The sequence below is a fragment of the Eleutherodactylus coqui genome, chromosome 8 (assembly GCF_035609145.1).
Source record: "Eleutherodactylus coqui strain aEleCoq1 chromosome 8, aEleCoq1.hap1, whole genome shotgun sequence".
NCBI classification, from domain to species: domain Eukaryota; kingdom Metazoa; phylum Chordata; class Amphibia; order Anura; family Eleutherodactylidae; genus Eleutherodactylus; species Eleutherodactylus coqui.
The window spans coordinates 190,725,317-190,752,662 of record NC_089844.1 but is presented as its reverse complement, the minus strand read 5'-3'; the positions used below and the strand labels follow the sequence as shown (position 1 = coordinate 190,752,662).

The window sequence follows — 27,346 nt, the reverse complement described above, 5'->3', positions numbered from 1 at the left end:
ATATAAATGAATATAATGCAAGTTCTACTGAATCTTCCCCCATAAACTATATATCAGTCCGCTCGGCTCCTCCTGCTCTACAATATCATGTTTGCAGATTGGACAGCATGTTGCGGCTGACAGACTCTTTAAGTGCTGCTTTATGCCACAAATTTGCACTAAAATCTGCTGAGGATCCACACACAGATCACCCTCATTCCGTGGGGCTAATCCACAGATGGAAAACCCAAAGCAGACTCCATGGGGAACCCACATCAAGGAGCAACAGGTCATTGATTTTTTTACGCATACAGGAAAAATCTGCACAGCAATGATCATCAACATGTTTTTTAGCACAACAGGCTTTATTAGTGGTGCTATTATAATACAATAGGGATTGAAAGTTTGTGAACCCTTTAGAATTTCCCTTATTTCTGCTTATATTTGACTTAAAACTATATTGGATTTTCGCACAAATCCTCAAAGAGAACCAAATCAAACAAATGAGTCAAAAAATGTTAAGGCTGCGTACAGAACTCCCGGAAATACTGTCCTCAATAACGTGAAGAATGCTTCACTATATATAGTCCTTCAGCTTCCTCTCCCATCTCACTGTGGGAAGCACATATGGTTATGCTCCCCGAAGCCCATATCCACATATCGGCCAAGCCCAAGAGAGAACGTCTTGCTCAGCAATTAGAACTAGAACAAAAAGTCCTGCAGTTGGAAAAAGAGGCCAAAAAGCACCCATTGTGGGAAAACCTGAGAGTACTGTCTCAAGGAAGGACACAACTAGATGTATGCATAACGGAGAGTATTGAGTGCAAACTACCATGGTCCCGCAGGTGTTTGTATATATCACACTATAAACCATCTACACCTTTAGCACAGCCCATTTTTGAAACTCTGTACTAAACACGGCGCAGTCATGGCCAACCCATCAACAATAGTATCAGAGTTTAGACAAGTTTTGGCTAAACTCTACTCCCAACCACACCATTCATCTCCGGAGCAGTTACATTTATACTTTTGAGACACTACACTCCCCAAACTCTCTGATACATTTTTGGAGTATCTGGCAGCAAAACTTACCCAGAAGAGGTCACAGGCACAATACAAACACTGAGGCTAATAAATGCCCAGACCCGGGCGGCTTTTCTCCCTCCTATAATAAAAAACTCTCCCCAATCTTACAAACTACTTCAATGCTATCCGAGAGGGACACCAAGTGGGACAAACGTCTGTCATGGCAGCGATTTTAATGATTCCAAAGCCTTAGAGAGTCCCATTGGATAAACAGAGATACCAGCCTATTGCTTTAATTAACGTAGATGTAAAGCTTCTCAATTAAAATATTAGCCTCGCGTTTAACCATTGCTCTACCATTAATGATAGGAAAAGACTAAGTAAGGTTTGCCCCCAGCCGCCAGGCCCCAGACAGTATCCGTCGAATAACTCTCCTCACACACATCTGCCAAACCAGGGGCATCCCTGTGATGTTGCTCTCGCTAGACGTCTAACAAGACCTTCGACACACTAGATTGGTCGTACCTGTTTTCAGCGTTGGAACACTGGAAGTTCCCTGCTGAATTTCTGAGATGTTGTGGATTCTATATACTTCCCCTACGGCCATTGTCCGCTACAAGGGTTTCTGATTTGAGAAATTTCTGATACGGTGGGGAACAAAGGAGGGTTTGCCAACTGTTTCCCTTCCTATTTATCCTAGCCATAGAGCCACTTCTAGCAATAAAAATTCAGAATAACCCCGACATCAAGGGAATCAAAGTTGCTTAGATCATCCACACCTCTCACCACACTACCAACCGCAACCTTATGGTGGAGTTGTCCAGGTTCAGGACACTCTCAGGCCTGACAATTAATAACACAAAGTCACAGGCTTTTAACCTTACACTACCCCCCCCCCCACACACACACACACACACACACACACGGTCTTCCTGCTTCAATCCAACTTCCCATTTACATTAATAAATGGGTTGTAGGACTACATGTGTGTGAAAACTTGACAAACTCATACGCCTCGTTATATGCACAAAACTGCATCCCACTTCTTCGCAAACTCAGACTACTTCTTAAAAGTCGGGACCGATACCACATCTCATGGATTGGAAGAGTGGATTCTCTGAGGATGACATTTCTCCTGTAGCTCCATTACTTCTTTAGAGCTCTTCTGGTACATATACCTGGGCATATCCTGAAGACACTTCAGCAGGTGACCCTTATCAGGAATAACTCCATTCCTAGGATGTCGCTATCCACTTTGTTTAGACAGAAATTGTAAGGCGGATTGGGGGCCCTGACCCTATTAAAATACTACCAAGCAGCCCAGGTAGCCCAGCTAGCCTCCCTCCACTACACAAGTAATGGCCCTCTGTGGCTTGCCCTGGAAGCTATGGAGATACATCTGTTCACCGTAGATCCAATCTTATTGATCACCCAACCTATAGGCCCACAATCTCTAACCCCGTTATAAAGCAATCCCTTAAAGTTTGGGATTCCATTAAATACTCTGGAAAAATGATCTCCCCTCATTTACCCCTCTTACCATTCATGCATAACCCTCTATTTCCACCAGGCCTTGACCCCCCCCCCCCTTTCCTTTAAGATCTGGACAAACAAAGGCATTTCCAAAATATACCACTTACTCATATTGAATGGCATGGTAATATTCCCCACCCTTCAGGAAAAATACGACCTACCGCCTTCCGAAATATTTCATTACCTACAACGTAAGAATTTTGTATCCTCTCTTCTCCGAAATACAAACTCCCCATTAATCATAACCCTCTTCGAAACATTCTGCCTTAAATATCCACTCGAGGCTAGTGCATACCTCATACTGCACACAACTACAATATGTATCTAGATGGGACCAATATATAGGTAATACCTTACAGGAGGATGGGTGGTCCCAGATATGGAGATCGACCAACTGTGGCGCCCGGAATACATTAATGTTGGAAACATCATATAAAATTCTACTGCGTTGACATTTAGTTCCTACTAGAATAGCACATGCGGTTCCTGGCTCCTCCAATGATTGCTTCCAAGGGTGCTTCTCCCCAGGTGACTTGTTCCACATATTGGTGGCCCTGCCCTCGAGTCAAAAGACTCTGGATTAGGACATATTCCTTAATTTATTCAATAACCTATCATAAATTGAGAAAAAGTCCATGGGAAGCCCTGTTAAATAAGAGGATCGAAAATATACCCCCACCCTCCACAAAACGAATCTCGTTTTAAGCCACAAAACAAACTATCGCCTAATCTTGGCGTAAGGTTTCCTTGGACTTCTCTGAGGTTAAGCACTCTATGAACTGGTATGTAATCAATTAAAAACTAACATTGATAATAGAAAACAGATATGATAGAGTATTTGGACCCCATGGATAGATTATGCCCTCCCTGCAATGGGGGTTGGCCCAACAACATCTCTACAAGTCCAAAACCCAAAACATAGTCTTACAGCCCTTTTTCTTTTTAAATTTAGAATTTTTTAAAGGTTTTTTTAGTATATTATATGGTACATTAAATAGCACCAGGAAAAAATACAGCTTGCCCCACAAAAAACAACAAGCCCTCATACAGCGACGTCGATGGATAAATAAAGGAATTATGATTATTTTGAAAGGGGGGAGGAAAAAACGAAAATGGAAAACAAGGGGCTGTGTTATTAAGGGGTTAATAATACACCAACACCATTTTTCATACTGCTATTCTTTTGTATATTGGAAAACTTTCAATTAAATTGTTGCTTAAAGAAAAAAGTTAAAGTTTTGGAATGAGCAAGTCAAAGTCTTGACCTTAATCCAGTAGAACTGTTGTGTACAGAGGAACGGGCTAAAACCCCTCCAAACTGATGTGCAGAACTAATCAGCAACTACTAGAGGGTCACATTACATGCTGAAAACAAAGGTTCACATACTTTTGCACTCAGACGTGATATTAGATCATTTTCTTCAATAAATAAGTGACCCGGTCTAATAGTTTTGACTCATTGATTTAGTTCTCTTTATCCACTTTTAGGACTTGTGTGAAAATCTGATATAGTATAAATATCAAAAATTCTGAAGGGTTCACAAACTTTCAAGTACCACTATATATTGTGAAATAATGAAATAGACTGCCAATAAAGACAACTGGGAAGGAATTTTCCCCCAGAATGGGGTAAATTGGCTTCTGTCTCATTGGAGTTCTTTTTTCCCCTTCCTCTGGATCAACAAGGGGTGGGGCTGGGAGAGGGGTGGAGACAGGCTGAACTGTATGGACATTTGTCTTTTTTCCACCTAGCATACTATGTTAATAAAACCTATATCCGGCTGACCTTTAGTCCTTCCTGATACTGCTCAGTCTTCTCTCTTATTATCTTCCGGTGCTCCTCAAACACTTCTCCCATTCGGCCGTGCCACTGGAAGGTGCTGTTGTTCAAGCGAATGTCTGCAGGGGACAAAGTAACAAAATCCACAAGGAACAGGAGGTGGTTTTTGGCTTCTATAAGCTTGGTCTCCATCTCCATCATATCCTGATCTTCCACTTTCTTAATGTATTCCTGGAGAAGAAACAATAAAACCATTAACATTGCCTATACTAAATTCCAAAAACCAGTGTTCTTCGTTAAGAAGCCTACAGGGGCCGACACTTGGAGGAGGCAGACAACTCTTGGTTAGCCGAAACACTTAAGAGGAAAATGCTGCTCTAGAGAGTTGAACCATGGTCACTGATGACGAATCAGTATAGTATATTCTCACCACCACAGTTCCAAGAAATAATAAAGGTATTGCTACAATCAGCAGGAAACCTCCAGCTAGTTTGTTGTTGGGGCAGTTGTAATGTAGCTGCTGCATAGCTGATCGATAAGATTGAAATAAGGATACTTTCATGCCTACGGGAGCGACCAAACAACATCTTTAGTGTGGGGACTAAAAAAAAATGAAAAAAAATCAGTTTTAAAAAGTTTTGTTAATTATTTGAGATGAGCGAGCATACTCGTCCGAGCTTGATACTCGTTCGAGTATTAGGGTGCTCGAGATGCTCGTTACTCGAGACGAGCACCGCGCGGTGCTCGTCTCGATTAAACGAGCACTGACCATTGAATTCAATGGAGCCGGCAATACAGCCAGCTCCATTGAAAGCAATGGGCTGCCGGCGAGCGCGGGATGAATTTTCAGGAAGGGCTTAAAAATATAAGCCCTTACCTGAAAATCATCCTAAAATGTGTAAAAATAAAAAAAAATATATACTCTCCTTGTCCCAGCAGAACGATGTTAGCCCATTGAATTCAATGGAGCCGGCAATACAGCCGGCTCCATTGAAAGCAATGGGCTGCCGGCGATCGCACAATGAATTTTTGGGAAGGGCTTAAATATATAAGCCCTTCCCTGCAATTCATCCAGAAATGTGTAAAAAAAAAAAATATATATATATACACTCACCTGGTCCTGGCAGACGGAGTTCAGCCGCGTCTGGCCGGCAGTTCTCCTGAACTGCTCTCTGTAGTATTCAGCAGCCGGGGATTTAAAATCCCCGCCTGCTGAATGAGCTGCCTCTGATTGGTCACAGCCTGACCAATCAGAGGCAGCTCTCACTCACACCCATTCATGAATTCATGAATGGGTGAGTGAGTGCTGCCACTGATTGGCTCAGCTCAGCTGTCATTCAGCTGAGAGCTGCCCCTGCGCTGAGCCAATTAGAGGCAGCACATTCAGCAGGCGGGGATTTTAAATCCCCGGCTGCTGAATACTACAGAGAGCAGTTCAGGAGAACTGCCAGCTGGCTGCAGCTGAACTCCGTCTGCCGGGACCAGGTGAGTATATATATTTTTTTTATTTTCACAGATTTCTGGATGAATTGCAGGGAAGGGCTTATATATTTAAGCCCTTCCCGAAAATTCATTGTGCGATCGCCGGCAGCCCATTGCTTTCAATGGAGCCGGCTGTATTGCCGGCTCCATTGAATTCAATGGGCTAACATTGTTCTGCCGGGACAAGGTGAGTATATATTTTTTTTTTACTTTTTACACATTTTAGGATGATTTCAGGTAAGGGCTTATATTTTTAAGCCCTTCCCGAAAATTCATCCCGCGCTCGCCGGCAGCCCATTGCTTTCAATGGAGCCGGCTGTATTGCCGGCTCCATTGAATTCAATGGGCTAACATCGTTCTGCTCTGCCACAGCTGTTACAGCTGTGGCAGAGGAGAACAATCGTTATGCTGACAGTGCGGGGGGGGGGGGTGTCTCACTCTTGCCACTATTGTGGCTTAATAGTGAGACCTCGGAGCCCGAAATGCAGCCCTGCATGTTGCTCCTCGCCTACCCTATCCATTTCTGTGTTTTTTACATGACTTTGGTGATTTGCTAAGATTTTCACAAATGAAAACCTTAGCGGAGCACCTGTCATATACAAAAATGCTCGAGTCGCCCATTGACTTCAATGGGGTTCGTTACTCGAAACGAACTCTCGAGCATCACTGAAAGTTCGACTCGAGTAACGAGCACCCGAGCATTTTGGTGCTCGCTCATCTCTATTAATTATTTTTTTAAAAAAGCCTTTTGTCATATTTATTATAAAACGTTCTAAAAAAAAAAAAAGAACATATTTGGTATCGCTGCATCCACAAAAGTACGATCTATCAAAGTAGCGCATTATTTACCCCGCACAGTGAACATTGTTAGAAAAAAAACACACAACACCAGAAATGCACTTTTTTAGTTACCCTGCCTGCAAGAAACAAATTTAACAAAAAGGAATCCAAAAGTCATATGTACTCCAGAATTGTACCAATAGAAACTGCCGGACACTCTGCAAGGAACAAGCTGCGCACAGCGAGGTCGATAAAAAAATAAAAACGTTGTGGCGGCAGAAAATAATTGTGTTTTTTTTTTTCCCGAAGATATTTTATTTTTTTTAAAGTAGTACAGAAAAAAATACCCTATAAATTTGTTGTTATAGTAATGATACCGTGAGTCATGGGGGTATCAGAGCGCGGACGATACTATTAGTACCTGGGAAACACGCAGGCTGGACCAGGTCCATATAAACTAGTACAAAACGCCAATACCAGATTATCAGATTCTAGTTGCCATGTTTCTATTCTAGTTGCCATGTTTGTAGTGGGTTGAAAATGACACCTTGTTACAAGAGTTATCAAGTTTAAAGAAAACAAAAACTTAAAAAGAGTGCAAATAGGCTAGAAAACACTACTTAACCACTGCCTGTCCTAGAGATACTGTGTGACCACAGCAGCCAGTCACTCTACTGACATCATGGCTCAGTGGTAGCAGCGATTGCAGTATAAACAGCTACATAAAGTGCCCCCCCAACTGTCCAGTATCAATCAGCTGACGTTCAGGACACTAGGAAAGCTGAGCTGACATCCTTTCCCCCTACTAGATATATATTAGATATGTAGATAGATACCAGAGTGATAGATAAAGATATGAGATTGATAGATATGTATTGTGTTGTGGAGGTTGTAGTCTGTCAGTCATTTTGTATAGTTTACAGAAAGAAGGGTCATAAAGTAATGATCCGCGCCACCCAACAGCCAATATTAAAATGGACTCACCTGGTGCATAGCGGGGCCCCTAATGTGAAAGGGGACATCCCGCCTGCACCGATGATCCAGAAGTGTACGTATTCGGCCTAGGTAGTGCAGCGCATGCTCCTTGGATTCACTTTCCTCCGCAGGCGAGGCTCTTTTTGCATTGTAATACAGAACCAGCAATCCTTTTTCTTTGTACAACCTATCGTTGTACAGAAAATACTTATATCTTCCGCATGAACACTTTTTCACCTCATGGCCTGAACGAGGTTTTGGAAAAGGTTTAGTTGCAGCATTTACAATATATGTCCGATATTAGCAATAAAATACCCGCTACATGCTATTATATGTTTAAAAAAAAAAAATTCATATTCAATATGCAAGATTTTAATGAATTTCATATTTATAAGTATTTTTTGTAATAACTATGTTGATATTTATTATAGGAGTTATTTTTATGCCTTTCTAACTCCATCTACGATGTATTTTGTTATAAATGTAGGTGTCAAATAGAAGGTAATCAATTGTGCTTCAAATCTAGATTATCCAAGTAATAGGGTAAAATAACACACATGCTAGAATGTTTTATATATGTGTTTTATCTCTCTCTCTCTATATATATTTAAAATTGATTGTCTGTCTGTTTGTCCTTTACGCGCTACTACACCATTCATCCGATCGCCATGAAACTTTGGGAAGTTGTTGAGTACACTCCTGGGAAGATTACTGGCATAGAACATCTATACTATGATAAATGGCAGGCGTGCGAGCGTCGTCGACAGTTACGCCCCCCCACGTAGATCGTTCGATTTCCATCATTGCCACTAATTCTCTCACTTCCCGGTGTCGTAGAAACATGAGATTAGGCACGAGCATTGATTATGTCATAAATAGAAAAAGTTAATGGGTCCCAACTCGATTATTCAATTCTAAGCGCAAAAGAATTAGCGTCCAAATTTTACGTACGGAATCTAATTCTCTCACTTCCCGATGTCATAGAAACTTGAAATTTGGCAAGAGCATTGATTATATCATAAATAGGAAAAGCTAATGGATCCCAACTCGATTATTTAATTCTAAGCGCCAAAGAATTAGCGTCCAAATTTTACGTATGGCATCTAATTCTCTCACTTCCCCATGTAATTTGGCATGAGCATTGATTATGTCATAAATAGGAAAAGTTAATAGGTCCCAACTCGATTATTCAATTCTAAGCGCAAAAGAATTAGCATCCAAATTTTACGTACGGAATGTAATTCTCTCACTTTCCAATGTCATAGAAACTTGAAATTTCACAAGAGCATTGATTATGTCATACATAGGAAAAGCTAATTGGTCCCAACTCGATAATTCAATTCTAAGTGCAAAAGAATTAGCGTCCAAATTTTATGCATGGAATCTAATTCTCTCACTTCCCAATGTCATAGAAACATGAAATTTGGCAAGAGCATTGATTATGTCATAAATAGGAAAAGCTAATGGGTCCCAACTCGATTATTTAATGCTAAGCGCCAAAGAATTAGCATCCAAATTTTACGTACGGAATCTAATTCTCTCACTTCCTGATGTCATCTATATATATATAAAAATGAATGTATGTTTGTCTGTCTGTCTTTTATGCATTACTACACCATTCATCCAATCGCCATAAAACTTTGGGAAGTTGTTGAGTACACTCCTGGGAAGATTACTGGCATAGTACAACTATACTACGATAGGTGGCGCGCGTGCGAGCATCGTCGACAGTTATGCCCCCTAGACAAAGATCATTTCATTTCCATCTCAAGCCAAAAGCAAAAGGCATTACGAGCAACGGGATGAGTGTTCAACTACAAAATGATGCATCCGCCGAACGTTTCGCAAGACAATTGCTGGATATTGAAAATGCTGAGGTAAAATGAAAGCTGTGCTGTGATTGGTTGCTATTTCTTATATTGCTGAGGTAACATGAAAGCTGTGCTGTGATTGGTTGCTATATATTATACTGCTGAGGCAACATGAAAGTTGTGCTGTGATTGGTTGATACATCTTATACTACTGAGGTTACATGAAAGCTGTGCTGTGATTGGTTGCTACATATTATACCACTGAGGTAAAATGAATGCTGCGCTGTGATTGGTTGCTATTTTTTATATTACTGATGCAGAATAAAAGTTGTGCTGTGATTGGTTGTTATTTCTCTTACTGCTGAGGTAACATGAAAGCTGCGCTGTGATTGGTTGTTATATATTATACTGCTGAGGTAACATGAAAGCTGCGCTGTGATTGGTTGTTAAATATTATACCACTGAGGTAACATGAAAGCTGCGCTGTGATTGGTTGTTATATATTATACTGCTGAGGTAACATGAAAGCTGCGCTGTGATTGGTTGTTATCTAGATATATAAAAACAAATGTATGTCTGTCTGTCTTCGCAGCAATGCGCGACGGGTAAGCTAGTATATATATATTTAACGATAGGTTGTAGAAAGAAAAAGGATTGATGGTTTTGTATTACAATGCAAAAAGAGCCTTGCCTGCGGAGGAAAGTGAATCCAAGGTGCATGCGCTGCACTATACCTACGCCGAATACGTACGCTTCTGGTGTACACATGCGCAGTTCGGTTTGTTGGCTGAGTAACTGTGGCCACCTGATGCTTATGGATGACGTCAGTATAGAATCGACCAGCATCTTGTATGATGTGCCTGGATCATCGGACTCCTACAGGTGAATACTTCTATTTAAAGAGTATCAAGTGAGGGATATACTATACTTGAGGAGGGTGTCTTACAGTACGCCGAAATGCGTTGCATCTATTTAAAGTTGTTTTTGACTTTATGTCAATGTCTTTTATTGCCGTAAGCAAAATAAACGTCTCTTTGGGAATTGATCTGAGAGATTTTGTGGGAACACATCTCCCCTGATATAGTCTACAGCAGGAGCGCGGACATCACATAATTTTTATTTCACCTCTGGTTTGTAGAAAGAAGGGTTAGATGCCTTTCCGCATATAGGAAAGCTGAGTGCTGTAGGAAGCTTTGAGCAGCAGGCTTCAAAGAGCCTGTCACATCCCTCCAGGGGGTCTCTGATGTCCTACAGCCCCTCTGAAGCCAGAGCCAGCAAATGTTTATATTAGGAGATAAGGAGAGGAAACAGGCTTCACCCCCCAGTAGCTCTTTCCCTCCCTTACTGGTCCAAATGGTCATAACTGACCTGATAACGTCTGGAGGCAAAGTTAACAAAAGAACGCGCCCTTAAGATAAAGAAAAATGTAATTTAAAAACTATGAAAGATCTGTATGTCACAGCCCGCTGGCGAGGATACTTTGTGGAACGTGGCATCCCCGCAAATAAGATGCAGGGACTCCCATATTTGCACGACGCTCAGGAACCGAGAATTGCGTATCTTGGACCAGATGCGTCCAAAACTACTCATGTGTGGGCTCAAAACACACGTGAAATCACAACAGAAAAGATTGTTGTCATATTTTCATGGTGGGTCACACCACGGAGCTATAAGGGAAATATGTATTTCAGGGAATTATGTGCCACCAGATAAGCCATCCCACACGGGGGCTGGAAGGAACTAAATGGGAGTCACTCCAGCGAGAGCTTAAAAATTGCACACGGACGGAGGTCACTTGGAGGTCAGTATACGTGAGGTCTGGTCCGCAGTTCTGGCGCGACTCCACGCCACAGAATGGTAACACTCTTGCTTTAATCCCTGTTATTTTACTGTCTGTATTTTTCTGTAAATAAGCACTGCTCTTTTCTTTGAGAATTAAACATTAAATTAATCAGTGCACCTCGTCCGTGTTAACAGGAAACCAGATTCTCTGAAGATTGTATTCATAAATCGGGTTCCAATTTACCGTAACGAAATTGGTGGTGGCAGCTGTATGCATACTGTAGAGCTCTGGAGTGCGTTAGAAGGGATCAGGTGGATGATTTGAGCTTACGCTTCGCATGCGTGCAGAACCCTGGGAAAGCTGGGTACAAATCAGCCTGTATTCTAACAACTGCCAGCTTGCAATACTGCAGAGTGTTTGAGGACCAGAGGCAGGATCGATAGGTATCGTCCCTTCCCCTCTCTCCTCTTGTCCAGTGAGGGACAAATTGTTTTACAGTGCAGGGCCAAGTGGATTGCTGTAAGGTTGTGGCTGTGGCTCTTGGTCACTTTTCAGGAGTCTGGAAAGTTGGGTACCAGGCACTCCACAATCTAAGAGCCTTTCCTCCTCTCCCTCACCCTGCTACGTGACAGCGATGTTGTCATGAGCATGTCATGTGACTGCTAAGGCCACTGCTGGCTACAGAGTAGTGTGGCACCATGGGAGCTGCAATCTTGCTGACCATTGTGTTTGTTTGTCTTTTTTTTTGTTTCAGCCATTACTTTTTAACCAGATAACCCCTTTAGGCCTGCTTGGCTAGCTGACAGCTGTGGACAATGTTTAGTTTGTCACTGCATACCAAGTACCCTACAGGTAAGAGCTGAAAATCCAGTATTTGCCAAGAGCCGATACAAACTCCACCACCTAAGGCTGCCTGTCCACGGGTGTCGCCGCAGGGGAGCAGGAGTCACCTGACAGATCTCTGCGGACTCACCGCGGAGAATCATGGAAATTTGCAGCATGCTGTGATTTGCCGTCCGCTCGTGGACTGGGGGTTGCGCTTTGCATAGCAACACTATCTAAAGCGTGCATTGCGTTCCCCGCGGCCAGAATATCGCTGCGGGGAACGTAATGCAAAAACGCCCACGGACAGGCAGCCTAAAGCTTAACTTTTATCTTTCCTGCTAATTCAGAGATCACACAAGATGGTCTTCCTGCTATTGCAGAAGCACTTGTCATGGTAGCTGGAGAAGATCACTGCTCTGGACCCGACTCCACTAGCAGGCTGTAAAGGCCCATTTAAACAGAGTGAGGATTGCTCAAACGACAGTATGAGTGACAGCTTTGAGCGATCATTTTGCATAAACTATTAAGTAGCTACTTAATAGGAATTTAGTGTGCAAAAGAAGTGCTGCTCTTATCTGCATTCAGCTCCTTTGTTCTCTGATGGGAAGCAATGCTATCACCACTACTCGTGGAGAACTGCTGATAAGGCTGAACGACGATTTTTAGGTTGGCCTGAATTTAACGATCAGCTAGCAGTGCACGAAAAGTGCACGATGGCTGCGCGTTTAGATGCAAAGATGAGCGCACAATCGATCGCTTTTGAGCGATTTTTGAGCGATCATCGCTCTGTATAAATGGGCCTTTAGACAGCCCTTGGATTGGCAGAGTAGACGTTTCTGAACAAAAGCTTTCAAATAGTGACTTGTAAGTAAAGCTGAAGTCAGGGACTATCACATGGGCGATTTTCACGTGCAAATTCTGTGCGATGAGAGATGCTGTTAGATAGAAAGGTCGCACCGGGTCCTATTCTGTTGACGAATCGCCCATTCTTCCCTATGATAGAAAAAGAACGGCACCGCGCTCACTCGTAGATGCGCTTTGCGTGTGAGTGCAATGACATTTTTTATGTTTCCTATTGGAACAACATGTAATTATCACATGAGAAACACGTGAAGATTGCGTGTGCTGCAGGACATCACACTCACATGAAAAACTACTGGTTTGCAAGAGTGATACCGCACTCGCCCATGTGAATGCACCTTTAGGCCCCCCTCACACGGGTGCTTTTTACTGCGTTTAGCGCTGCGCTTTCAGCGATTTTCGAGCGGTGCATGTTCTATTTTGCGGCGTTTCAGCGGTTTTAAACACTGTACGTTGCCCATTGAAATGAATGGGCAGCATTTTCAGCGCTGCTAAAAACAAGGCACAACTCAGTACCACATTTTTGGCAGCACTAAATGCCCTGCTCCCACAAGCCTCCCAAGCACTTGACAGCACCAACAGAGCATCTATTGCTGGTAACGGGGATTGAAAAACCCGCCTCCAGCAAGAGATTGCTCCGATTGGTTCTTGAGCGCCGGCTCAGCCAATCACAGTCATTTATTGTGCAGCGCTGAAAGCGCAGCCAAAACGTTGTCAGAAACGCATGACAATGCTTCTGAAACCGCAGTACACGCAGCATTAAAAAACGCAGTTTCTGCAAATGCTGTGTGAGGGAGGCCTTAGCGCGTCAAATTTAATTAATAATAGATTTTTTATGATTTTTTTTTTTTTTAACTAAGAAATTGCCATGGTTTCCATTCTGTTGCAGAAGAGACAACAGAACAGAATCCAGCGCCATATTTGTTGTCACTCTCGAGTTTAAAGGCTATAAAACGTTTTGTAATTTATTTTTTTTTAATCAATGTGTTTTTGGAAATAAAGACTTTCTGTAATTGTTTTTCATTAAAAAATTCTGATTGCTTTCTATGCTTGGATTATTTTCCAAGGCGCTGCAAGCTGAAGGACTGAAATCTTAGCAAACAGCTCCTCCCCTAGCCTATTCCCTGTTGTGAGCCTGCATACACTGCCTTACCACTGAGCTATTAGAGGGCTGTATGTCAGTGCAGTGGGATGGTGGAGGAGATCAGGAGGACAGAGAGCGGGGAAAGCTACTACTCACTCCTAGTGAGTTTTCTGCATTTATTAGCAGTGAGGGGGAACAGACCAGCAGTTACTGAGAGAGAGAATGAGATATACAGAGATACAGCTGTATAGCATTGAGTGGGAACCAGGAACCAACTTGCAGTCCAAGTATGAGGCTTTCTGAATACATGAGAAGGAAAACGCAATGCAGCAAACAGATAAGTGTATCATTTTTTTTCTGCAAGGACTTAGTAAGATATGTGTGTATTGATTGCCATGCAAAAATGTTTCTATAGCTTTTAGTTCTCAGTTAATGATCACCAAGAGTCACATGCTGCATTCTATCTATAGCGCAATGGTTGGTCATCAGTTATGGAGAACCTATCTGAGGATATCAGTCCATCCGGTGGAGCCTCATGTTTTCATGTGTGAAGAAAAATCTAAGAAACTGTGACTTTGTTCGTAATTCCTCATTTCTGAGGCGTCAGGACTTCTGTTTTATTTCCTATATTTTTAGAGCCAATATGGATATAACGGGTCTATTTTGTAAAAAGATACTGCAGGTCTCATTGCGTTTTAATGGCACTTTCAGGTTTGCGTTCTTGAAAGAAAAGTATAGGTACAGATACCTTTAATTCCATGAGTTCTTGTGTATTCGGAGGAGTGCTGAGAGCCTTCTCTGCAATCTTTTCAAATTCATCACACAGCCTGAAAAATAGATTATATGGTTTACTTAGATGTTGGGGGAAAACAATCTCATAAAGCTATGTAACAGCTCAACATAATGCATGTTATCTGTACATATCACTAATATTAGTTATTGGAGTGCAATCCTCTGGGCCTCACTTCTCTCAGAGCTGTCCGAATCCGGTTGGTGTCCTCTCTGACACTCTGGTACTTCGATGCCATGCAGTATTATACTGCGACATCTTACAGTATTGCATCAGGACAATGCTGAGAGACCCAGGAGGCACAAAATGGTGCTAGGAAGAGGCCTAGGTCAGGTAAATCACTTCTCAGGAGAAAATCCACATGCTATTTGGAGTGCATCTGTGTATAGTGGATTTTCTCTATACCACGATGTGTGAAAATAGCCTTAAAGGGGCAGTGAAGTTCCAGACAACTTCTGCTCATTAACTTGCACTAAACATTTTGTTGCTTTATCACTGTCAATCATGTTTAAAGTGACTTGCACTAGAGGGCATCCCTTCCAACTTCTCTGCAATCCACTCTGTGTTGTTAAGTACAGAGCTTCTGTAGAAACAATGACACATGGATGTTTCCTTAGCAACAGGGTGAGGGACTATCTTCACAGGTAGGTCCTGTGCACTCTGAAGCTGCAGGCTGACAAATCTGCAGGCACTGTGATAACGATCTCCAGTTTCTGCTCCTCCTAATGTTACAGTGTGTGCACACATTACACATGCATTTTAGTGGGTTTACTAACCATTTGACCAAAATGGCTAGGAATGCCTGAATTGCCCTGGGAGAACAGAGGGGCGGGCATTCAGATACTGCATTCCTACTGATTGGACCACAAACAGCAATGCAACATGGAAAGTAAAGACAAGGAAATGCAAATGAAGGGCAGCGCAGTGAACTACTGGCAGAATGTTAGGCTTGCTACGCACTACCTCCCTAAAAGTGGATTATAAACAGCAGAAAAATGAAGACGACCTAAATATCAGAACTTACAGACATGAAAGAGGGTGCAAACAGTAGTGAATCAGAGTGTAAGGGGAACCTGAGGGATTTTAGAAAACTTGTTGAAAAATCAGGTATGCTTTAAATTTAAAGTGAAAGTTTAAGTATATTTTCAGAATTATTACAATGGACCTACTAGGGTCATTTGATACACAGAGCCGATCAGTTTTGTTTGTTTGTGTCAACCAAATGTAAGTTCCCAAGGTGCTCCGTACACTATTGTTCCTTAATACCACATGCAGATAACATATATTGCTGCGGGTTACTCGGCTATACAGGGGGAGTTGCCATAATGATGCCCGCTTCTCTGACATCTCTCAAGACTCTGTAGCTATTGGCTGTAGCGGTTCCTGGCCAACGTCCTGCTCCCCACCCTCTACATGCACTTCACATATGATGATGTTAATACTGGGAGCTCTAAAAAGATATGCATAGAAATACAAGGACTAGAGAGACGACGATTTGAGCTCCTTCCCAACTATCTTCTTTCTTGGATACATCCACGGCCTCCATAGTACATTCACATACTTCAGTGGAAAATTAAATATCCTATAAATATATGAGATCTTGTTCTTGGGAGATCACAGGTAATGCTGCAGGAACTTCAACAGACGCCTACAGGATGAACAATATTCAGCTTAACTCTACGAAATTGTATAAATCTGCTCTCAGAACTAGAATAATTTAGCAAATCTCTGAACAAGAGATGAAGCTCAAGAATGTTCATCTTGGGGCTTATTTACTATTCCACAGCTTTCCATTGCAAGTTGCGCCAGAAAACCGTTGAACATGATTTGCGCCACATTTACTACAACTGCAATTCCAAAAATGTTAGGACGCTGTGTAAAATGTAAACTAATGTAAGAAAAGAAGGATGCAATGATTTGGAAATCTCATCGAAGCATATTTTATTCACAATATAACAGAACACGGATCGGAGGGGGCATGTTTCCATTTGATTAAAACAAAATAACTCATTTAGAAACTGATGGCGGCAACACGTCTCACAAAAGTTGTGTCAGGACTAGGGATGAGCGAGTATACTCGCTAAGGCACTACTCGTCCGAGTAATGTGCTTTAGCGAGTATCTCCCTGCTCGTCCCTAAAGATTCGGGGGCCGCCACAGCTGACAGGTGAGTTGCGGCGGGGAGCGGGGCAGAGCGGGCGGGAGAGAGAGATCTCCCCTCCGCTCCTCCCTGCTCTCCCCCGCAGCTACCCGCCCCACGGCGGCATCCGAGTCTTTCGGGACGAGCGGGGAGATACTTGGCTAAGGCACATTACTCGAGCGAGTAGTGCCTTAGCGAGTATACTCGCTCATCCCTAGTCAGGACTAACAAAAGGCTGGAAAAGTAAAATGGTACTAATGACAACCAGCTGGAGAGTCAATTGTCTACTAAGTCGCATTGATGTGTATAAGAGCACATTAGAGAGGCAGAGTCTCTCAGAGGCAACGATGGTCCGAGGTTCACCAAATCGGGGAAAAACTGTGTTCAACTATTTCAGGAAAATATTCCTCAAGGTAAAATTGTAAAGACTTTGAATATCCCATCATCCACAGTACATAATATCATCAAGACATTCAGAGAATCTGGAGAAATTCATGTGCTCAAGAGACGAGGCTGGCAGTCAATATTAGATGATTTATGGGCCCTCATAGATTTAATAAAGTGGCACTTTATAAAACCAGGCATGATTCTGTACTACAAATCACTGCTTGGGCTCAGGGATCCTTCCAGAAATCCTTGCTTGTGAACATAGGTCACTGTGCAATCTATAAATGCAAGTTGAAGCTATATCATGCAAAGAAGAAGCCATATATCAACACAATCCAGAAACGCCGGCGTCTTCTCTGGGCCAAAGCTCATTTAAAATGGACTGAGGCAAAATGAAAACTGTTCTATGATCGGATGAATCACAATTTGACATTCTTTTCGGGACCGAGGACTGCGGAGCAGCCAGAATCCAACATCAGACAAGAATGGGGCAGCATTCCTCTCCCAAAACTCCAGCAGTTGGTCTCCTCACTTACCAAAAGAGCCGATGCTACACAATGGTGGACATGACCCACCCAACTTTTTTGAGATGTGTTGCTGCCATCAATTTCTGAATTCGGTAATGTTTTAAAAATGAAATGGAAAAATGTCTCCCTTCCCCTTCTGAAATGTTCTATGTTCAACTGGGCATAAAATATGGTTGGATGAGGTCTCTAAATCATTACATTCTTTGTTCTTTACATTTTACAGTGGCCCAACTTTTTTGGAACTGGGGTTTTATGTGTTTAGACACTTTTGTGCTCTTTTGTGGTGTGTCCGATAAAGGGATGTTCCTCTGTAGAAAAGGGCCTAAATGTGACACCGTGTGCCAAAAATTGTGCCAAGAAATTGTGCGATGTTTGTCATGAACTAAATGACCATTTATATGAGATGATTATCACGCAAAAGGCGTTCAAATGAATGAGAATGCACGGTAATCATTACGCATTCTGCACTGTCCGCTAACTGTTGGTTTGTAGCTCAGTTTCAACCAGCATAAAAATCATTACTGGTTCACTTACTTCTAGCAAGGAGGTCGGCCAAGTGAGTGAATCCTAGCGATGATCTGCCTGTCTAACCGTTCTTCCCGAGAGCGGACAACTGGCTATGACGTCATCCCCTCGGTCAGATGGTTTAGACGACAGTTGTCCGGGGTAAATGGGGCATTAGACGGTATTAGTAAATCACTGCAGTCCACAACTCACCTCCTGTTGTTATCCTGGTGTTCCTTAAACATTTTTCCTATTAGTTTTCCACAAATTGACTCCGTCCGTTTGGCCAGTGCTCCCATGAGTTCATCACAGTGCATCTCAAACATTCCTAAACGGATGATCTAACAAAGCATTAAAGTATGAGGTACAAGCTTATACAAAGTGCGCACCTATCACTAATGCCTTCTTAAATATACTGTATACCTTCACACGTTGTTATAGACAGGTTACACGAAGGACTACACACTGGTTTGTGAATAAATCACCAATATTGTAATCGCAGGTCAGTGTCATTCGTGCACCCCAAGCGACCACTAGGGACCCCACGGAGGGTGGTCTGGATACAAGACTGTGGCTTCCCTCCACATGGTTACTAATGTAGAGGTCTGTGCCCAGTGTGTTCACAAGGGAAACTCCGTTACACGTCAGAAGTGTAATAATTGACTTTTATTACCAATCCACAGGATAAACGATAAACGTCTGATCAGTGGGGATCTCACCGCTGAGAAGCCCTCAGATCCTGAGAACGGGGCTCCCGTGTCCCACACCATAGTGACACGGAGACTGAATGTAACAGCGGTCACACTTTCACCGCGCTGCTCTATTCATTTCAATGGGGCTGACGGGAATAGATGAGTACAAGCACTCCGCCATCTCCGACAGAGAACCGCTGAAGCAGAACCATGCATGTGCGACCGCCGCTCCATTCAGTCTCCTTCTCACTGCGACGGTTGCTGTAAGCCCACAGTGCAGACAGGTGGACACAGGACCCTTAGCAATGAGACTCTCACCAATCAGCAAGAGAATAGCTAATAGTCTTGGTAGAACCCCTTTAACCCCCTACAGAAGATGTACGATCAACTAACAATAGAAACTCACCAATGACACTCACATTTCACTTAGGGTTCTCCCCCCCTCCCCCCCGTTATGCCCAATGGTCACATGACTGTAAGACCGCAGCAATTAAAGGGGTTGTCCCGCGCCGAAACGGGTTTTTTTTTTTTTCAACCCCCCCCCCCCGTTCGGCGCGAGACAACCCCGATGCAGGGAAGTAAAGAAAGTTTACCGGAGCGCTTACCTTAATCCCCGCGCTCCGGTGACTTCAATACTTACCGCTGAAGATGGCCACCGGGATCCTCTGTCTTCGTGGACCGCAGCTCTTCTGTGCGGTCCACTGCCGATTCCAGCCTCCTGATTGGCTGGAATCGGCACGTGACGGGGCGGAGCTACACGGAGCCGCTCTCTGGCACGAGCGGCTCCATAGAAGACTGCTGAAGACCCGGACTGCGCAAGCGCGGCTAATTTGGCCATCGGAGGCCAAAAATTAGTCGGCACCATGGGAACGAGGACGCCAGCAACGGAGCAGGTAAGTAAAAAACTTTTTATAACTTCTGTATGGCTCATAATTAATGCACAATGTACATTACAAAGTGCATTATTATGGCCATACAGAAGTGTATAGACCCACTTGCTGCCTCGGGACAACCCCTTTAATAGTTTTGGCAAGACGTCTTGCGATCATGTGATCTCCTCTCTGGTTTGTGCCCCACTCCTTAGATGGAGGATCATTCATGACGCAGCTGTAGGAATCAGGAATGCAGAGGCTTTCCTATAGACAATCTGCCTGCTCGTGTCTATGATGCAAGCGCATACGCCGGCTACAGACATGAACGGGCAGTTAGTCTACGTCATATTGCTTGCTCACTGTTACACCAACTTACCCATACAGGTAGCTGTGGCAGACATACTTCACTCCTCCCTCCACAATACCTGGCTCTGGTGTCTGCTCTGGCCCTGGCAGAAGACGCCTTTCGAAGGTGCCCGAGTATTGTGGTCTTTTGTTTTCGCTCAAGGTGCTATTATTTTGCCCTGCTTCTCTCATTCCCGACAAGTATCCGTCTTCCCTCCTGACCCTGATTACATTTCCGTCAGCCGCCTGCCCTGACTTCTGGCTTGCTTTACCCTGCTTTAAATGTTCTCTGTGACCCAACTCCAGCTTGTTCCTCGTGTTTTGCCCCCCCCCCTCCCACCCCCCCACGATTGTTTTTCACACTCTCAGGTATAACATCTTGGTCTTAAAGTAGCATTACTGACACTACTTCCAGTGTAATGGCCTGGGGACCTCGCAGCTAAGCCCACAGATTAAAGGGTGCAGACCGGGTTCCTCAGGTGTCGCCTCTGGATTTGACCCAAAGCCTATCCAATGTGTGGCACCGCCTCACGGCTGACTCTGACGCTCCCAATATGTAGCTCATGTGTTATCTGCTCACACATTGTGTGTCTGCGCTTCTATTGGACAGACTAGATGCTCATGTATAAAAGGTGTCATGTACAACTCCGTAGTGAACAAGCATTACCTTTCGTGAATTATACTGGATTTCATCTGTCAGTTTTTCATATTTCAGAACCTCTCTCATAATTTCCTCAAACGTGTGTGTCTCCGCTAAGAACTGCTGGACGTCCACCTCGGCCTGCTTGGTTATAATAAGGCTGTACTTATCATACAGCTTCACGTGTTCCTTAGGCAGAAGGCCCTCCCGAGCCACACATTCCTGCACTTTTCTTTTGTGTTCTTCCAGAATCTCTTCAGGAACAATTGGCTTTAAAGTTACATTTGACTGCTGATCCTGTTTTATATAAAGAAGGGACATATAATATATACAATTTAATCTTTAATACATAGAATTCAATTTAAATTCACTACCTTTATCCACAAAGCCCTCCACAGTGCAGCACCCCCCTATATTGCCTCCCTCATCATAATCCATCACCCAGCCCGGACTCTCCACTCTGCTAACAAAACCAGACTGAGCGCCCGTCTTATTCGAACCTCTCATTCCAAAACCTCCAAAACTTCTCCAGAGCAGCACCAGTCCTCTGGAATGCACTACCAAAGGCAACCCGGGCAATCCAGGACTCGCAGAACTTCAGGCGTGCTCTAAAAACACACCTCTTCAGGGAGGTATACCGCATACCCTAAACAAACCCCTCTGTACTCCGCCTGATAACATGCTCCCTGACCTACTGGCTGCAATCCCTGCTAGCCACCATCAACTGCCCCCTGCAGTCATACCGATTCTGCCACACACGGCTTAATGTCTGGCCATTGTCTATGTGTATAGCATCCCTCATTCTCCATCTCGCCATACTGGGCACATCTTCAGCCCCTTCATCTGTAGTATGTAAGCTCGTTGGAGCAGGACCCTCACCCCTATCCCTAATCAACTGATTACTATGTAACTGTGGTTCTGTAATTTTTGTACTTTTGTCTTTCTGTATTCCCCCTGTCTATGTAAGCGCTGCGGAATATGTTGGTGCTATACAAATAAAGATTATTATTATATACAAGTGATATGACTGACACCCCCTGAGGAGCTGCTCTCCAGCTAAAAGGTAGAATAGAAGTACAGCGCTGCAGCAACACTAGAACAATGAAGGGACAACGAGGTACGTGCATATAGGTAATCTGCCTACACGAACGAGGAAATAATGAGCATGCCGGTCAGTGCTTGATCCTTCCATCCACATGGGCAGGTTACTTGTTCTACCGGGACGATCAGCTGCTCACCTCTCTGTTTACACAGGGAGATAAGTAGTCCATTCTTTGCCCACAGAAACTACTTGTTTGTCAGCTGACAGTTGTTGGCTTTACACAGCCGGACTGGACTATAGCAAACACACTGCCAGGGTTCACCACTTTTCTATGTCTGTTCACAACTTACTACTAGAGCCCCCCCGATCCTGGAGAAACAATTGCTTCTCTGACCTCCTGATGTGTTAGAACTAGAGATGAGCGAGTATACTTGTTAAGGCTAACTACTCGAGCGAGTAGTGCCTTAGTCGAGTATCTGCCCGCTCGTCTCTAAAGATTCGGCGGCAGGCGGGGAGCGGCGGGGGAGAGCGGGGAGGAACGGAGGGGAGATCCCTCTCTCCCCCATGCTCACTCCCGCAACTCAGCCGAATCTTTAGAGACGAGCGGGCAGATACACGACTAAGGCACTACTCGCCGAGTAGTTAGCCTTAGCGAGTATGCTCGCTCATCTCTAGTTATTACGCATCGGCAGCCTAAGACCATACATATTGCTAGACACCTCTACGACGCAGAGAAGAGATGTCACCCTGTTACCAGAGTCTGAGAGGGGCGCATTATTGGGATGTTGATTGCTCCGCCTTCCTTCTACTGAATCTGCTGTGAAACCTTTCATTTGTCATAATCTGTGTTCAGTGGTATGTCCCATTGCTTTATATAAACTGCTTTGACTCTATTTGTTACCATATGTATTTTCCTCATCACCTCCCCCAAATAGCTTTCTCCCTGTCTCATCTTAGTGTTGCTGGACACAGTTTGTTTATGTAAGAGGGTAATAAACCCCCCATCTTGTTCATTAGCCATTTAAAGGTGGGTCAGCTGGTTGACTAGTGAAATGTAACAAGCCACTCCCAGCTGAAGTCCTGTAGCCAGAACTTTAGAGCCAGTTCTATCCTCCATGCCTCACCAGAGGCTGCCTCTCCTGATGTGTCCAGCACTAAGTGTCCAGAAACAAGTGTCTTATGCTGTCGAATGATGCAGTTATACAGCACAGTTCGACAGAGCAGGAGACACGTAAAATCCACAACTGTCCAAAGTCTGGAGGAAAATACTCTGCTCTTTGCACTAATCTCCTTCAGTATCCTCTTTTCAAGCCTTAACACTTTCTTCCAACGCCCAGCCCCAACACACTCCATCCACATCAGCCCCTCCCTCCTCTCCTCACCCATGTATGGCTCCCATACACTGTTCAACTTCCTAAGACGCCTCCAACCCCCCAATACCGCAAAGAAACACCTCAGCCACCCACACAAATCCCCTAACCATGCACTCACCCTTGCTACCCTGCTACTCCTAGCCGCAGGGGACATATCCCCCAACCCAGGCCCACCCTGTACTGTTCTCTACCAAAATGCACCCCCTGCCCTATTCAAATGCGCCCTATGGAACTCCCAATTTGCGTGTAACAAACTCACAACTATCCATCACCTCTTCACTAGTAAACACTTGAACCTGCTCGCCCTCACGGAAACCTGGATACAGCAGTCCGATTCTACCTCCCCCGCTGCATTGTCCTATGATGGCCTGCAGTTCTCCCACACCCCTAGATCAGATGACAGACGCGGAGCCGGAGTAGGCATCATCCTCTCCCCAAACTGTACCTTCCAGATCATTCCCTCAGCTCCCTCGCTTACCTTCCCCTCCTTTGAAGTCCACACCCTGCGACTCTTCCGCCCACTGCCTCTGCGTGTCGCAGTTATTTACCGCCCCCAGGTCCCACCCGCCTGTTCCTAGACCACTTCACTGCCTGGCTCCCCCACTTCCTATCCTGTGAAATCCCAACCCTCATCCACCAGGATCGTGGTGGGCGTGCACCGTTATACCAAGGATAATCCTTCCCTTTGATACAAGGTGATGTGTGTGCTGTGACAAATTGGCTATTATCCAACCCTCATCCTTGGTGATTTCAACATCCCTACTAACGACCCCAGCTCCTCATCTGCCTCCTGGCTGTTAACACTTACCTCCTCCCTTGGCTTAGCAGTAATCTCTGACTCCCCCACTCATAGAGATGGTAACACTCTCGATTTAGTTTTCCTCCGTCTCTGCTCTGCTTCTCACTTTACTAACTCCCCACTTCCACTCTCAGATCACAACCTTCTCTCTTTCTCAATCAGGCACCCTAGCATCTCCCCTGACCCTCCTATCTATCGCACCTCTAGGAACCTCCAGTCTGTACGCACTAAACAGTTTGCTGAAACTATTCAGTCCTCCCTATTCCCTATCTCTCTCCTCCCCTGCACTAACCTGGCAGCCGAATACTACCATACCACCCTCAGACTTGCCCTGGATGAAGCGGCACCGCCCCTGACTCGAGCCGTCAAACGCAGACCACAGCAACCTTGGCTCACGTCCCAAACGCGCTTCATCCGGCAGTTCTCTAGGTGCGCCAAGCAGCTGTGGAGAAAGTCAAAGCTGCCAGCAGACTTCCTCCACTTCAAATTCATGCTTAACACTTATAACCTAGCCCTTCACCATGCCAAACAAGTTTATTTCACCTCCCTTGTCTCCTCACTATCCCACAACCCCAAACAACTCTTTGAGACCTTTCACTCCCTCATCAGCCCCAACGAATAGGCCCCTCTGACAGACCTGACTGCTGGAGAACTAGCTGCCTATTTCAAAGAAAAAAATCGACAACATCTGAAAAGTAATCTCTGAAAGCTGCATGGTTAGCCCCGATCCCAGTTTCATCAGCACTGCATCCAGCACCCACTCACTATCTACATTAAAACCAACGACAGAGGAAGAAGTCTCCAGGCTCCTTTCCGCTGCCCGCCCCACTACCTGCGCTAGCGACCTTCTCCCCTCTCACCTCCTCCGTTCCCTTTCCCCAGCTCTCATTACTCACCTCACCACAATCTGCAGCCTCTCCCTAACCTCTGGCACTTTCCCCTCCTCATTCAAACACTCCATCATATCCCCTCTGCTTAAAAAAACAACAACCCTGGACCCAACTGATGCAGCCAACTACCGACCCATCTCAAACCTCCCCTTCATCTCCAAATTACTGGAACGCCTGGTCTACTCCCGCCTTACTCGTTTTCTCTCTGACAACTCATTCCTCGACCCCCTCCAGTCTGGTTTTCGCTCTCTACACTCGACCGAAACTGCCCTCACAAAAGTAACAAATGACCTGATGACTGCAAAGTCGAGAGGGGACTACTCCCTACTAATCCTCCTTGACCTGTCTGCTGCATTTGACACTGTCGACCATACCCTCCTTCTCACTATGCTCCGCTCTCTATTGGCCTAAAGGACACTGCTCTCTCCTGGTTCTCTTCCTACCTCTCTGACCACTCTTTCAGTGTTTCCTTTGCTGGTTCTATCTCCGCTCCTCTTCCTCTTGCTGTTGGGGTACCCCAGGGCTCGGTCCTTGGTCCCCTTCTCTTCTCTATTTATACTGCCCCAATTGGGCAAACCATCCACAAATTTGGCCTCCGATACCATCTCTACACTGACGACACCCAACTATACACCTCCTCCCGTGAGATCTCTGGACCATTCCTCCAAAATATCACCGACTGTCTGTCCGCTATCTTTAACACTATGTCCTCCCTTTTTCTCAAACTAAACCTTTCTAAAACTGACCTCCTTGTCTTTCCACCTTCTAACCGACCTCCCCTCAACATCTCCATTCCAGTGTCTGGCACCATCATAACCCCCAGACGGCATGCCTGATGCCTTGGGGTCACGCTGGACTCTGACCTCTCCTTTACCCCCCATATCCAATCTCTGGCCCAAACATGCCACATGCACCTCAAAAATATTGCTAAAATACATCCATTCCTAACCACGGACACGCTAAAGACACTCGTGGTTGCCCTCATCCACTCCCGGCTTGACTACTGCAACTCTCTACTCATCGGCCTCCCCCGCACTAGACTCGCTCCACTCCAATCCATACTAAATGCAGCAGCTAGGCTCATTTTTCTATCCAGTCGTTACTCAGGCTCCTCTGCATTATGCCAGTCGCTGCATTGGCTGCCCATCCACTGCAGAACTAAATTTAAACTCCTCTACCTCACTCACAAAGCTCTGCATGGTGCTGCGCCACCATACATCGCCTCCCTCCTGTCGGTACACCACCCAGCCCACTCACTCCGATCGGCCAATGCACTCAGACTAAACACCCCTGTAATACGAACCTCACATGCTCGCCTACAGGACTTCACCAGAGCAGCACCCATCCTCTGGAATGCTCCACCCCAAGGCATCCGGACAATTCCCGATGCACGAAATTTCAGACGTGCCTTAAAAACGCACCTCTTCAGGGAAGCATACCAACTCTCCTGACCTAGTCCCTCGCCCCTCCTTGTTTGCTTTCTAATAAACGATATGTACATGAAATTTCCTATTGCCTGTGTTCCCCACCCCCTGCACCTCCTGTACCACCCGCAACCCACTTGTGTCTAACCCAATGTACCTCACATTGTAATTGTTGTATTGTTTTGCATTTATCCATGCCTGAAAGTGCTGTGGAATAAGTTGGCGCTATACAAATAAAGATTATTATTATGTTAGAAGATGGATGGTCAGATCGATGAATTGTCCCCCACTGGGCGGTTCTGACTGTTAGGAGGTGTTGGGACCAGTGGATGTGTGAGGGCACACAAGGCTGCCGGGCTCAAGACGTCCCCTGTAGACCACCAGTAGAGAGTAGCGTCTGATCGTTCAACAAGCACAAGCAGCTCTAACTGTGTCTGTCGGAACTATTTCCAGGTGCTTGGCTGAAGGACAATTTGGTCTCATGGTGCCCATTACATGTACATCTGTTGACATCCACTTTCGCTTCTGTTTGCAGTGGTGTTGTGAACGATGAAACTGGACGCTACGGAATGGAACCGGGTTGTCTTCAGTGATGAATCCAAGGTTAGTTTGGGAACTGACGATGGCCATGTTCATATCTGAAGACCTCGGGGTGAGCACCTCAATACTGTCTTTGCTGTGGAGCGGCACACTGCCCCCTCCTGGTGTGATGGTCTGGGGGCCATCGCTTACAAGAGTCACTCCCCCCTAGTAGTGGTACAAGCGACAATGACAACTCAGCAATATGTTCAGGACATCCTGGAGCCACATGTGTTTCTCTTATGGCGGCTTCTAAGAGGCAGCAGGATAATGCTCAGCCGCACACACAAGAGGGTCCAAGGAAGCCCCCACAACACGGTCACACTTCCATAGCTGCCCGGTCATCAGATGTATCCCCAATAGAATGTTTTAGACCATCTGGGATGCTAACTTCAGCAGCCTACGAGTTTATACGATCTGGAGG

The 27,346-nt window shown here is 44.8% G+C and overlaps 1 protein-coding gene across 1 annotated transcript in view; it reads right to left on the bottom strand.

The window, feature by feature from the left end:
- Positions 1-27,346, bottom strand: part of DNAH7 (dynein axonemal heavy chain 7) — a 499,785-nt gene that overhangs the window by 357,196 nt on the left and 115,243 nt on the right. Inside the window, exons 12-15 of the mRNA XM_066577151.1 lie at positions 20,843-21,112; positions 18,480-18,607; positions 14,668-14,746; positions 4,325-4,549 (exon numbers count right to left, since the gene is read on the bottom strand). Coding sequence (XP_066433248.1) covers positions 4,325-4,549; positions 14,668-14,746; positions 18,480-18,607; positions 20,843-21,112 — 702 coding nt within the window. The remainder of the gene's footprint in view (positions 1-4,324; positions 4,550-14,667; positions 14,747-18,479; positions 18,608-20,842; positions 21,113-27,346) is intronic.